The sequence below is a fragment of the Cygnus olor genome, chromosome 18, assembly GCF_009769625.2.
Source record: "Cygnus olor isolate bCygOlo1 chromosome 18, bCygOlo1.pri.v2, whole genome shotgun sequence".
NCBI lineage: Eukaryota > Metazoa > Chordata > Aves > Anseriformes > Anatidae > Cygnus > Cygnus olor.
The window spans coordinates 1,177,958-1,191,766 of record NC_049186.1 but is presented as its reverse complement, the minus strand read 5'-3'; the positions used below and the strand labels follow the sequence as shown (position 1 = coordinate 1,191,766).

The following is a 13,809-nucleotide window of genomic DNA, read 5'->3' as shown; positions in this document are numbered from 1 at the left end:
CACCCTCCGCAGCATCCCATCGTTACACCTGGTTATGAATTCATCACAGTCAGGACTTGTTTGCTGCTCAAACCATCTGGCCAATTTATAGCCACATATGTCAACTCTGGAGTTACAAACTAACACTCTCCTGTGCTGTCGACTCTCCACCCTGTACCATCCATGGGGGTCACCTGAACCAGCTGGTATCTTCCCACTCCAGCTCATAAATAAGGCAACAAGTGGCACACAGTTATGGCAGTGATTTACCAGGGAATCTGGGGAATAATCCCTCTCTGGGTTACCTTGCACAATCACAGTGACACCTCTGCATGCTCCCCCGTGCATGGGGACTTCCCACATGCGCACACTCGTGCCATATTCTGCATGGAAACAAGGCGTTTGCATGGAGACAGACTGTTCTGCAATTGTTTGGGCAAGCAGCAACTGAAAAACTTAAATGCATCCAGAAAAAAATGAAGAGGAAAAGGACTGGAACGGGATAAGCAGCCATATGACACCCACAGACATGGTTATCTGGTGGCTCTGCATCATCCACTGACTCACAGATGCTCCAGTCAAATGTTCTAGCCAGAAGCAATCTTATTTTATCAGACAACTAGCGTGTGGATGCACAGTCAAACTTCTCTTCTGTTGATATGTTCCTTTGGCTCTGTCCTCAGTTGCCATATCACAATAGACATCACTTAACATCCACAGGCAGCATATCATAGAAGTACGGGAAAAACTAGGTATAAGACTACAGAGAAAGAAAAAAAATCAACCAGATAGAGCGCATCCTCACTAAGGAGACCCAAGCACTAATTCTACTCTAGAACTTGACTCAAAACTTGCTTCATATATTGCCCTTCAGCATATTCCAGAGCGCTAGATACTACCATGAGCAAATCCACATTGAAAAAGGGGAGAGGAGAAATAAAAGCAGCACAAGACATACCTGATGCCAAAAAGTCATTTACCAGCACCAAGAACTGCTCGTCAGCCACTTGCATGTCGGTCATTAGGAACACAGTGCCTATGTTCTTCACACCGGCTTTCAGGTACAGGCCCGCCAGGTCTGCCTGGAGGTTGAAAAGCAAGCGGACTTCGGGTTGCACCTACCTCCCGCAAAGCGTGGGCTAGGCACCACACCCTCAACAGGTCGGTTCAGAATCTTCCCATTACCCGCAAACAAAACAATTGCAATTAATTGTCATGAAAATGCATTTTGGACACCCTCTATCTTCAGGGCTGAGCCTTCCCAGGGACATGAGGGTGTCTATTGCTATCATCCCTGCAAGGCTCATTACCAAGTAAGGCTGGACACCGAGGCTAAAGCACCACAGGAACTGGAAGAGACAGCAGTGCTTGGAAATGTTGATCTTTGGTATCCCCATGCTGTAGATCTCTCTGGTTTCACAAGTACACTAATAAATTGACTTACATTTTTGCTGAAGTGTTGTAACATGTTTTTGTTCATTTGTGAGGAAGAGATGAAGGTTCCTTGTACAAGCAAGGATTTTTCCAGTTGTGAATTTCTCCCACTCAAGATACAGAGATGTTGGCACAGCCTGCTCACCTGTAAAAGCTGTTACATTTCTAAGGGGATAGTGCCCTGCTAATGAAGGACACTGAGTTTTTGAAATCCAGGTTGTTCGTGAAATTGCAAAAACCACCATCATTCAGCTCAAAGTCCATCCTTTCCTTCCTGCATCTCTAAGCAGGACACAAGACACACAGGGGTGCCTGAAATTGCACACCAACCACTGCCCCAGAAACTTTTAGAAATTCAGCACACAAGTATGCTTCTTCTAAAAGAGTCATTTGTTAACTTTCATCACTAAGAAATTTGGATTAGGTTAATTATAGCAGCAGGAGGGGCCAACAGCAGGGTGATCTGTCACCATCTTGCTTTGCTCTTCCATAGCTGAGGAAAAAAAAAACACACTCCATCTTTCATAAATTCTTTGAAAATGAATACAGAGAGACAGGAACACCAAATTACCTTCCACCTCCACTGACAGAGCGGCATTGAGGTGCTTTGAAAACATGTTTATTACTGTTGGGATTTATCTATATTTCTAGGTGGGAGTGCAGGTTTCCTAAATAAATAGGCAGGTAGGAGCTAAGAAATCCCATGAGTGGGCCTGAAAACACAGAAGAGAGCTGAGAATACCCAACAGATGGTGGGACAGGCTTGCGCAACATAAACAACTTGTGCACAACCACAGGTCATCAAAACAAAGATGATGACACTACAGACCCAGCCCTGCAATTGCTGTAGTATAAATACTGACTTTCCAACTGCTGCAGCTCATACCGAAGTCCCAGATTTAGAGTTAGTGATGTTTCAAAAACCTAATGCTGCTGACCATCAAACCAAGAGCTGGAAGCATGCAAGTAGAGGTGAGAGCCCCAGTCTGACAGCAGAAAAGGCCAGAACTGATCAGTTCCTATTTGCAGAACTGGGAAAAATGGTAAGCAACTGGGAAAGCCTGGGTTAGGACAGGAAGACACCAGCTGTGCTCCAGGCTTTGCCAATAGCACTCGCTACAATGAGACCTCCCTTCCTGGCTGTGATGGGGATGGAACCCAAGATCCTGTCTCCCAGACAGGATGGACTGGAGTTACTGTGATTTTAATTTTTACGTTTTTAAGGAGAGTTCTTTTGCCAGTAGACAATGTATTTCTAAACCATTTCAGTGATACTTTTAAATGTTGATTTATAACTCTTAAGCTCATTAGTCTGTGCATAAATATAAGCACATCACATATTCTCTATAGTGAACCACCCACTGCCTACTCAGTCCTTCCCTTACCTAAAATGCCAGATGAAGAACTGAGTATGATTTGTGATCTCTACCTCTCTCCTGCTCCTTTTTCACCTCCAAATCACTCCACAACAGACACGTATCAGCTAATTACTATGACTTGTTTTAATTATAATCAATAATCTGAACTTTTCTGCTGGGTTCTTAATATGGCCCACTGCCCACATGAAACCTTGGGCTGAAGCACTGTCAGTCCTGGTCAGCTCAGAGGAACGGCTGAGGACTTCAGGTCAGCCCGTGTGGACACATTTCAGTGAGATATTTTGCAAGGATCACTCCTCTCTGCAGTGCAATATCATGGCTGGAGTTTTTGCATCTTCACACCAGTGTTACTCAGTATTAAGCAGGACAAAGTTTTCAGGACAAATTCTGCTTTTTAATTCCTTTCCCCTACCTCAGCCTTAAAAGCCACCTACCTTTAGTTCAGGGATCCCGTAGCCTTTCCTCAAAGTGATCTGGAAAACCTCCAGAGAGCTGATGAAGGCTGCCAGCCTGGTCAGGCTCTGCTTGCCACTTCCACCCACACCAACCAAGAGCGCGTTTCCTCTGGGGGACTCCAGGATACGGTTGATGCGGCAACTAAATTGCAGCACACAAAATCTCTCATTAATATCAGTATATTTCTTTTTTCTCTGCCCAGTGCCTTTCTATACATATTTTATTCACTAAGAAATTGTATTCTGAATGGGATGAAAAATGTCACTCTAAGAGATATGTCAGCAATCAATCCTGATCTCCGCTGAGACCTATATAAAGGACACGGCTGATGAAAAAATAGTTTGGTGGCAATTTGGACTGTGTCCAATTCTTATTCCACCTGCCAAGTCCTACTGGACAGAAATCATTTAAGATGAAGGCCTGGCCATCTTTGCAATAAGGAAAGGAAAGGAGAAGGAAATAGTACATTACACAGATGTGCAAATGACCGAGAACAAAATTCAAGGATCTGATGCAACTCTCCACAGGTTTCTTTTCACAAAATGTTTGGGGTCCACGTTCAGATGAGGGGGGTCCTGCTATGCAATAAAACCTATTCGTATATGTCTAAAATAACCACCAGCATGCAATACCTGCATCTCACAGCCCCAGTCACCCTCACGGTTTCAGAAGTGCCCTCCAAACACCAGCTAGAGAAGTAGTGCAGTATTTGTGCAGGACATGTGACGTGGGGAGCTGAAGCTTCTGCACACCTCCAGCTCCATCAGCTATAACTACAAGTGCCTACAACTCTATGGAAGCAATCTATGCATATAAATGCTATGATGAGATTATAAAGCCAGAAAATCCCCTTACACATGGCACATGGCATCCTCAAATAGCACCAGGTTCATGGCAGCATTGACTTCATTGTAGTTGTCCATGGCTTCCACAAGGATCTGGTTCAGCTTTTCCCAGGTTGGAACAGGCCTATAGCTGGGTTCGCCAATGCCTTTAGCAAAATGGCAATAAACATTCATTTGCTTTGTCTGCTCTAAAGTCTCCTCAATGTCCTGTCAAAGAAACATATATATGCATATATAAATAAGCACCAGAAAAAACTCTGTAGCTCTTTGCCATCTTTCCAAGTAAAGTATCGGTGCTCCAGAAAATACCTTTATAGTTGTACCTGCACGTTGGAAGAGGTGGAAGAGAAGCAAGAGGGAAATGGGAGGAAAGAAAAAAGCCCTGATATTGACATCCTTTGCTCACAACCTTTTGTGAGGCATAAAAATGCAACCCATTGCCATAAGAGAATGTGGCCGCATGAAAATGCCTGCAGCAATAGCCATAGCATTAGGCTGTGCGTGGACGATGATAACATCTGGAGGAAAAAGAACTGTCTGCACTACTTATCACTTCAGTGATACCTGTGTAATTCCCATAGCAGCACTGCTGCACCAGTCTGAAGTAAAGTAGGTCTAGAGCTTTCATTTGAAAGGTTATTTTGGAGAGACGAAAAGCACGGAGGCCTGCATACCCATTTTGCTCCTGTTGAGAGAAAGGGAATCTGACCCTTCTCCTGCTTTTGCCATGAGAGACTCAAAGCACTTAAATAAAGCAATTAAATTAATTCACAGAGCCCAAATGTTCTCTTCCCAACACCCTTATGGAATGCATCATTTACTTATATCACAACATCAGCAGTCCAGCATATGGTGCAGAAAGTTTGCTCCTGGGCTCCCATCAAGAGCATTGCCCTCCAGGCAAGTGAGACCTGGGCAGGCCTCGAGTCAAGCTCTGTTCTCCCAAGGACCTTGACTGTGAGCGTGTTATGTTATTATCAGAGTCATGAACCTCAACACTTACATCATAGAATTTCTTCACCACCTCCAGCTGGATTTTATCAAAGGTACCGTAATCCTTTTCTTCAACCATCTTATCCCGGTACACCCGGTTTGACTCATGCAGGTAGAGCTTCACTAGGTCTTGGGGTTGCTTCAGACATTCAGGGGTAGAGAACAGAAGGCCCTGTGGGGAGCAGAAATAGTCAAAGAAACAACACAAAACAAATGGAACCCCCCCAAAACCTAAGGGACCAACCCCAGCATCCAGGCTACCACAGTAGAACGGGGTTGCAGAACTACAAACGCAGAGCTATTACAGCAAACTGCCATCGAACTTCTGAATAAGCCCCTACTTAACAGCCCCTAGAGAATGTGCACTTTATTACCCGAAATTTCCCAAAGCGGTTTATATTGGTTATATTCATTTTAATAATCCAGAACAGGATGCTCAGTGCAGCCTGGCTGTGTTGGTGATCCTGATCTCAGCATCAGCAAGGATGGAGAGCCAGCTGCCAGCCCAGACGTGGGTCCCTCTGCACCCCCACACCATGCTATGGGTGCTTTTTCAAGAGGAAAAATTCATTCAGAAATGTTAGTGGTGATGATTTTTTAAAAATCAATTAATTTTAATTAGGTGCATTCTGCCTACAGGAAATATTAGTTGCTGTCTGCTTATCACAGTATGTTTACCATGAACTCTATTAAAATGCATAAAAGAATTATATTTCAAAGAGGTGTCTCCTATAACTAAGCCTATTAACAGCACACAAGGCTTTCAACGGCATGATTTAAATAGACAGCTTTTATTTCTAACATCTAATTATTTATACATAAAATATAAAATGCATTAGAAGCAATGTAAAGCATTCTCTCTCATTCCCACTGGCCCATGTCTCAAATCATTTGGGTTTCATATTTGTCATTACAGCTGCCAAATTGTTATTTTATTTATTTCAGAAACAAAATGAGCGATAGAACAGCTGACAACTCGACAAGAGAAAGGGCTAAGGTGTAACCTCTCAGGTCCTAAACTGATTAAAATTAAGATTAAAACCACTCAGTCTCTCTAAAGACACTTCAAGCCACAAAAGATGTTGTGGTCTTTATGCTAGCACACATAAGGCTACTTAAGAGGAGAGAAAACCCACAGTTCACTAATCTTTAATGAATTTATTAACTTAATAGCCAAACATCTCCCCTTTCCTCACTTTGGAAACCAGTGCTGCCAGTCTCTTCCAGCAGCACGACCAGCTGCAACCCCAAACCGCGATGGGGATGCTCTGCGCACAAGGCTGAGCTTCCCCCAGGTGCCACAGAGCCTACAGCCGGGCCACGGCGGATGCGTGGTAGTGGGTCACTGTTTGTGTTGGATGTGGTGCCAACATGGCGTAAGAAAGGATAACTGCTCTTTGCCATGCCAATGTAAATTTTACCCATCTGACCGCTGAGTCCTCAGTCAAACCTTTCAGCTCCCGCTCCTGAACAGAACGGCCAGAAAGCGGTTAGGAAGTTCCTTCTGCCACGTGGAGATTTCTCTAGGCAACCATACCAAATATCCCAACATCTGAAACAAGACAGCAAAACAGCAGAACAGGCCTTTGCTCAGAGGACCAACTGTGCCATCATGGTCTAAGGGCTCGCCCAGCACCTTGCAGAGGAGCGCAGGGACAGGCTGCAGGGTAAGAGCCACCCTCCAGCCGAGACCAATCCCATCAGGATTTATTATGTGGTAATCCAGAATGACAGGCTCCTCACAAGCTTAATAATCACCCTGGGAGATGATGCGCATTTGGCACGGAAACAGGAAATATGCTAATGATCCCAGCACGACTCATCTGCCATGTTTCTGTCAGGCGTCACCGTGCCCACCGCAGCTGAGGAGACAGGCTGGCACGGCTCTGCAGGGCAGGGCCTGACCCCCACCGGTGACTCGTCTCCTTCCACAATCTCCACGAAAAGAAGAGCAAACATCATCCGTGATCCCGTCAGCCTGTCAGGGAACATGTCCTGTCCCTGGTGTGCTCTGCACCCATTGTGGCTGCGTTGAGAGAAGCGTTGAGGTATTTCTGCTACCCACGAGAGCTCTGCGAGCAGTGACAAGCATCGGTCAGCTCACGCTTCACAACATCAGCTCTTCTGGGCAGTTGGCCACCCAGGGCTGGGGCAGGACAATACCCACTGCAGCTCCACTAATGAGTGCAAGCATACATGCTCATCTCAAACCCAGTGTTATCACCACCTTCCATCCAGGAATGGTCTCCAGATACCATCTAGGACATTCACCCTCCAGCCACCCCTCGAGCTGTAACCCCCCACAAGCATGAGTTTACCCAAAACTTCAGAAGCCTTCCTTGCTCTCAGAGGTATGCATGTTTCATCTTTACATGGAAATAGATTGCACTTAGACAACCTAAACAGAAGCAAAAGAGGGCTCTGCACGTACAGGACAACCTTGGGTAAGTCAAAGCATTTGTTTGCATATTCCTATTTAGGACACAATAAAACCCACATGCATAGGGAATCTGAATGTTTGATTTAAAAAATAAAAATAAAAATATCAGCACCAGAGACATTTGAGCCATTCTTGCAAAACCCAGAAGACTACAACAGCTGTCCAGAAATCAGGGTGCTAATAAATGTAACATGAAGTCTGGACACTGGGCTTGCCAAGAAGTTAATTCTTTGCACTTCTTCAACTTTGCATCCTGTAATGCTCCTTGCCAGCATGGTGAATTGCTGCTAATGGAGCAACCCGCAACCAAGAGAGGGGAGAGAAGCACCGGGAAGTGCAGCTCAGCCTCTGCCCGCTGGGCTTGGAGCTGGAGGCAGGGAAAGCACAGAGGTGAGTGTGAAGAGAGAGCTAACACACTCCATGGATCAGAAGGTGACAAAGCACAAGTTCTCTCAGGTATGAAAAGGTAAAATAAATAAATAAATAAAAATTAAATTACTTTTTCCCTTTGCAACCTCAATACCATTTAAAATACCAACAACTTGTGCAGCACAGTTACCCCTTTCCAGCCATCCTGCCCTGTTGGGCTAAGCACCCTGCCCGCCTCCCTTCCTGCCGTTACTCTTGGGGCTCCTGGGGCAGCCTCAGCACTGTTGTGTCACAACTCTGACACGAAAACAGTGACGAACACGGCATTAAAGAGGATGTTAGCCAGCAATCCAGAGTCCTATTTAAAGGTACCAAACCAATTTCTAAGCATGTTAACCAGGGAGGACTGACAAACTCTAACCACCCCATTTGCACCTCATACTGTGATGCTGCATTTGATGGAGCAACCCATAAGCAGCCACTTGAGTCTGGATCTCTCCTAAGAATAGAAATGACAGAGGGCAAGACAGAAGCGGAGGGAAGCTCTGAAACCCGACCAGCTCAGAGCACACCAATAGACAAATGAGCATCTCAGATAGGTCAGCAAAGCAAAATTTTCAGCATCGCAAATGTGGGCCCAGATGACCAGATCCTGACCAAGCCCAAAGCTAAGTCAGGCCCACAGCTGTGCCAGCCTGAGGAACAACATGAAGGTGCCACCACCAACCCTGCGCTGGTCTCGCAGCGTCTGCTGTCTCCTCTCTCTGGCTACCACAGCATGCACCAGCAGACCATGTGTAAGGTGCCTTTTGGTGCTCGTGAGCCTGAAGCTTCAGCAAATTCAGCTATGGGTACGTATGAAGATCCCTCCCTCGTGCCGAGGAGAGCAAAGTCTGCCAGCCGCTAGGGCCCACGCAGAGGAGCAAGGCACGCTGAAGCCACCACTGTCATTGTGCTGCCAGGTTGGGAGATGCCATCTCTTCTCAACTGCCGTGAATCTTAACATGACATGCTCCTGGAAATCTTGTTATAAATGGGAATAAAAAGCAAAATACAACCCTGCTGAGTCTATGATTATTTAACAGAGATGACAGATATAATTTAGAGCACAATACCATGGTAACCCTTTCAGACGTAAAGAAAGACAGCAACAAGGCTTCCTTTGGTGTGAGCCAGCAGGGAATATATTTTTAAAAAGCATAATCCACCACTCTGTCACTGCATAGACCTGTCTTCTTTAATCAAGGGTAAATTGCCTCAAGCGTACCAATCAATTTAACTCTGCAGTGCAAGGTGGGACCCAGAGGCAAGAAAAGGCACCACAGAAAAGCAAGGCAAAGCTTCAACCACAGCCGGGACCTGCTACAGAGGGAAAGCAACAGATAATGATGATGAACCCAAAGACTCATCAGGTTAGAAAGGACTGAAAGGCAACTTTGCCCCTTCAACAATAACATCAGCAACAGCACGAGATATAGTCCAAGGACAAGGAGCCAGGGCTGCCATTCCTGCTGACTGCACCTAATCCCACTCTAGCCTCTATGCCCTTCACCCTGTACAGCGGTTTCCAGTCTCTCCTCACCCTGAACAGTTCGGGCAAGACATCCACATGGGCTTGGCAGATACAACACAGGAAGACACCCCAGAACCCAGATGGGATGCCCTGACATTTCAGAAAGCACCAGATACCCACACTGGGGCAATCAAGTGAAACCACACCTGTGCCCCTGGCTGGGGGAACTGGGCTGCATTCCCCAGCCTGGGATGAACTTAGTTATCCTCACAGCTCTGAAGCTGAGTGTCTCAATCTGGAGCCAGTTCCCTCCTTAGATCTGCACAGTGTCTATGTCTGACAGCAGGACAGTCACCTCAGACTCCTTTCACCACTGATGAAGAGGGTACTTCAGAAACAGAGTTCCTCTGAGCCCTTCCGTTCGTTTCTCCCAGGATGAGTCGAGTTTGAACACCACACAGAAATGCCCATTTCCCTCTGCTGACTAGCCAGGCAAAAAGGAATTCCACCTCAGAAATGGTCATTTCAGCTTAGTCAGGACAAACGTGAACTTTGCTTGGTGAAGTCAACCCACCACTCCCAGCCAAGCCTTCAACCCCTGGGTTTATAGGCAGCTCTTTTCCCTTTGGTTTCACCGAATTTTATTTGCCTAGCCAGACCCCTGTGATATTCTGCTGTCATTTGGAGTGAACACCTTCTAGAGACACCTACAGCTGAACCCTTGTACTGAGGAAAGCAGACATCGGCCTGATCAGAGCAGGCCAGATGGTGGTGGGTGAAAAAGGGCAAACATGAAAGCAACAAGTTCCTGTATCTGTCTGTCAGAAGGAATTACTGCTGACTGTTGCTTTTGGGTAGTCTTCCTTTTTTTTTGTGTAGCACTGAAATGCATACAAGGTTCAAACTCATTCATTCTTCATTAGCTGCAACAATTAAGGTACAGGTTCTTTAAGCATTTTGTAATGAGACAATTAGCACAGGACTCCTTGTCATAAGAGCTGTCAGGCAGTTTTGACAAAGGGAATCAAGCTGGGCTTGCAAGGCCCTACTTAAATGTTTAGGTACTGTATTAATATCTAATATGGTATGATAATGACAGAGCCATTGGATAGACTGTAAATGGAGCTGTTGCTAACGACCTGTGCAGAACCTTCAATAACACAGCATAGAGGCAGCACGTTCCAAGGGTTGACTCCTCCAGAGCTGCAATTTGCATATGTTTTGTGCCTTTAACAGTTATCATCGGCTGTGTGTATAATTACAGCATAGCTGGTATAACAGCAATCCCCGAACGCCTTTTATATATGCAACTATTACACATTCTGTGTTTGATTGTTTGTCTGGGATTAAAAGGAATTTGAAAAAGGCATTACACACTGACCTACAAACTTTACATTCACTGATTCTCTCTCTTCCCAAAGGGTAAGGAAACTCAGATGACCCTGTTTTTCTTTATTGGTGGTGAGTTTTTATTCTGTTTTCAGATGTCATCACATCAAGGATCCTATGAGAACACAGACCAGATGGGTAGACAGCAAGGCGGGTGGAGAACTGGCTCAAAGGTCAATGTTGTTAAGTCTAACTGGAGGCCAACTACCAGCAGTGTTCCTCAGGGGTTGGTATTGGGGCCAGAGTCCAGAGCTTCTTTCACACTCAGTTTCAGGAATAAAACCGTGTTCCAGCAGAGCTAAGCAGGAAATCAGTAGTTCTCAAAAACCTTAAAATACTTAAGGTAAGAAAATATCAAGAGCAAATACCATAATGAAGGACTTCAAGAAAAACAGAACTACCATCTAAATAAATATTACAAAACCAAGAAGCCAGATTCCCCTCCTCCAGCAGCTATGTGAGAAACTAAAAGCCACCTAAGCTTCTATCACTGCCCCTACCCCAGAGTCCTGGCATCTAGACATGACAGGACGTTTTCAAATATCCCACAACTTTAACACCTTTCAAACAGACCACAGTTAAAATTAAATTTTCCCATCTAAATGCTTCTTTTCTCTCTCTCTCTGCTTCTCAAAGCATAGGTTAACTAGAAGCCAGGATTTAAAATGACCCACACCAAAAGCCATAGGCTGGTGATGTTTAGCTGAGCAAGAGTGACAGGTCTGATTCCTCCTTCATACAATAGGGTTATTAACTTTTTCAAGTTCCTGTTCTTAGATTTCCTTTGCTTGTCATTGCTGCAACTCCTGCCTAACAGACCAGACCAGAAGGCACTGAGCCTTCATTACCCACTTTGTAAAACAAACATTAACAAGGACGGAACAAATTACAAACTGGGGTTGTACAACAGGTTGGGATGATTCGAACCTCTTAGTTTTGCTGCTGACAACTTTCTCCAACTTTATTAATCAACCTTAAGCTCCAAAAGGCTCTTTGAGCTTTCACACTGCTTCATAGTATGAGATTTCAGAGAAAAAAAATAATCTATCACTGTTAGAAGAAAACATTTCTGAAGCCAAACAACTGAGATTGGAAGCTTCTTGGTGGAGAACTGGCGCTGGTGGTAATTCAGTTTCAGTAACTGAGAGTTGACTTTCAACTGAGTTATTTATCATCTCTTTAAATGTCATCCATCATGCATGTGCTGAGTACCTGAACATTGAGAAAACGTAAGGATGTGCCAGTATAGACTCACATACGGTACCAGCCCCAGCCAGGGCAGCTGAGATAGTTACTGTTCCCCCGTCTGCATAGTCAGTAGCCCACTAAATATCCTCCACCTGCTTCAGTGCAATAAAAACACTTTCTGTAGCGGGGCAGGGCCATTAATGCCCCCACAAGTAGAACTGAGGCTTACAAAGGCAAGCCCAACTCCAGTGACAACTGCACTTACTTGGAAGATATTGGAGAAGTCTCTCAGGTTGAAAATGTAGTGGAACTTGATAGCCGTTGGCAGAAAAGTAGCAGCTACTCTCTGGTGCAGGCCCAGGGCCAGAGAGATCAGCTGCTGAGCTGACTTTTGCACAGCCCCTGAGAAATTCCCGCTCATCAGGTGCTGCATTAAGATGGTGCTGTAGATCCTGGACAAGGCATCCTGCCCGGGGATGGAGAGGGCGAAGACACAGAAGTGACGCTGAGGAAAAGAAAGGAAGAGATGGAAAAGTCAGAGAGCTGGGCAACCATCTCTTCATCAAAAGGCAGTCAGGGACTTCCTGTCCACCCAGAACAAGGCCATTTCCAATTTTCCAGCAGATGAAAACTGGCAAGTGACTTCTTTCTTGCCCTCTGAATGAGAGATTTTCAACTGCATTTCACGGCCAGTAGGTGAGAAGTTCAGTCCATCTGATGGTCTCACCATCTGCCAGTGGAGCCTAGTCACTTCTCAAACACTGTGTTTCAGTGCTTCAAATTCAATAGACTTAACCTGAACTTGTGTTACAGCCCTACAAACCTAGCAGTAAAAGTGGTTATATTTAGCAGCCCATTTGGATTCACCTCCTCACTCTGAGCCTGCTTCCATGAGCCTTGACTTTCCTGGCTTCATCTGATCTACCAAACACAGCCCCTGGCCTCTTCCCTGGCACTAAGGCTGCGGTCGCACTTGGCATCCCAGAAAACCTCTCCCCTCCCAAAACAGGCTGGCACAGCCATGCTGGCTGTTGGAAGGTGCCATCTCCCAGAATACCCCTTATTGATGTGGAACTCATTCTCCAGAGGAGGTGCCCATTTCCAGCCATGGGATGCTTCCTATTAACACCACAGAGCAGCTAAAAAGAACAATGGCTTGGGCTGACTCTGGTCATGAAGTTTCTCCAAGAAACTGTGATGCTGCTGGAAAGGACACTGTCCCTCTGCTTGCTGTTTGTGCCCCACAGAGGTCCACAGGAACCACTCAGTGTTTCATCTGCAGGCACAGGGCACAGTCAGGCTGCCTCCATCGGGCTCTGCCCCCTGCCACAGGCTGCCACTGACGCCTCCTGCCTCAGAGAGAGGGTTAAATAACTTCAGCACTGAATATTATCAATAAGGTCAAGTCTCTCAGCTCCCAAAAGTCAATACGCTTGGTCGTGTAACTTTTTTTCCATTTTTTTCTTTTCTTTTTAATGAGAATATACTGCCAGCTCCATCAGAAATTTTAGAAACCAAAAGGATTTAATGAGCTATGCTCCAGAGGTAAATACTAGCTAATGAAGGCAAAATCTGTATGAACCAGAACACTGTCCCGAAAGTAGGTGCTAAGCTGGCAGGCAACCTGTGACTGCTTCCTCTGGTGGAGCAGCAGAACGTGAGGAAAAACAAACAAGACAAAAAGGGAGCAAGTCTGCTCTCTTACCACTATGATTTATGGTCTCCCCACTGAAACATGCAATTTCTACTGATAAAACAAAAGCAGCACCTGCCACTGGTTTTCCTCTGGCTTCACGCTTAAATAACCCACTCTGAAATAAAATC

General features: G+C 45.4%; 1 protein-coding gene across 1 annotated transcript in view; it reads right to left on the bottom strand.

The window, feature by feature from the left end:
- Positions 1–13,809, bottom strand: part of DNAH9 (dynein axonemal heavy chain 9) — a 196,489-nt gene that overhangs the window by 112,496 nt on the left and 70,184 nt on the right. The window contains 5 exon segments of the mRNA XM_040530948.1: positions 938–1,061; positions 3,227–3,389; positions 4,104–4,300; positions 5,097–5,258; positions 12,251–12,490. Of these exon segments, the coding sequence (XP_040386882.1) occupies positions 938–1,061; positions 3,227–3,389; positions 4,104–4,300; positions 5,097–5,258; positions 12,251–12,490 (886 nt within the window).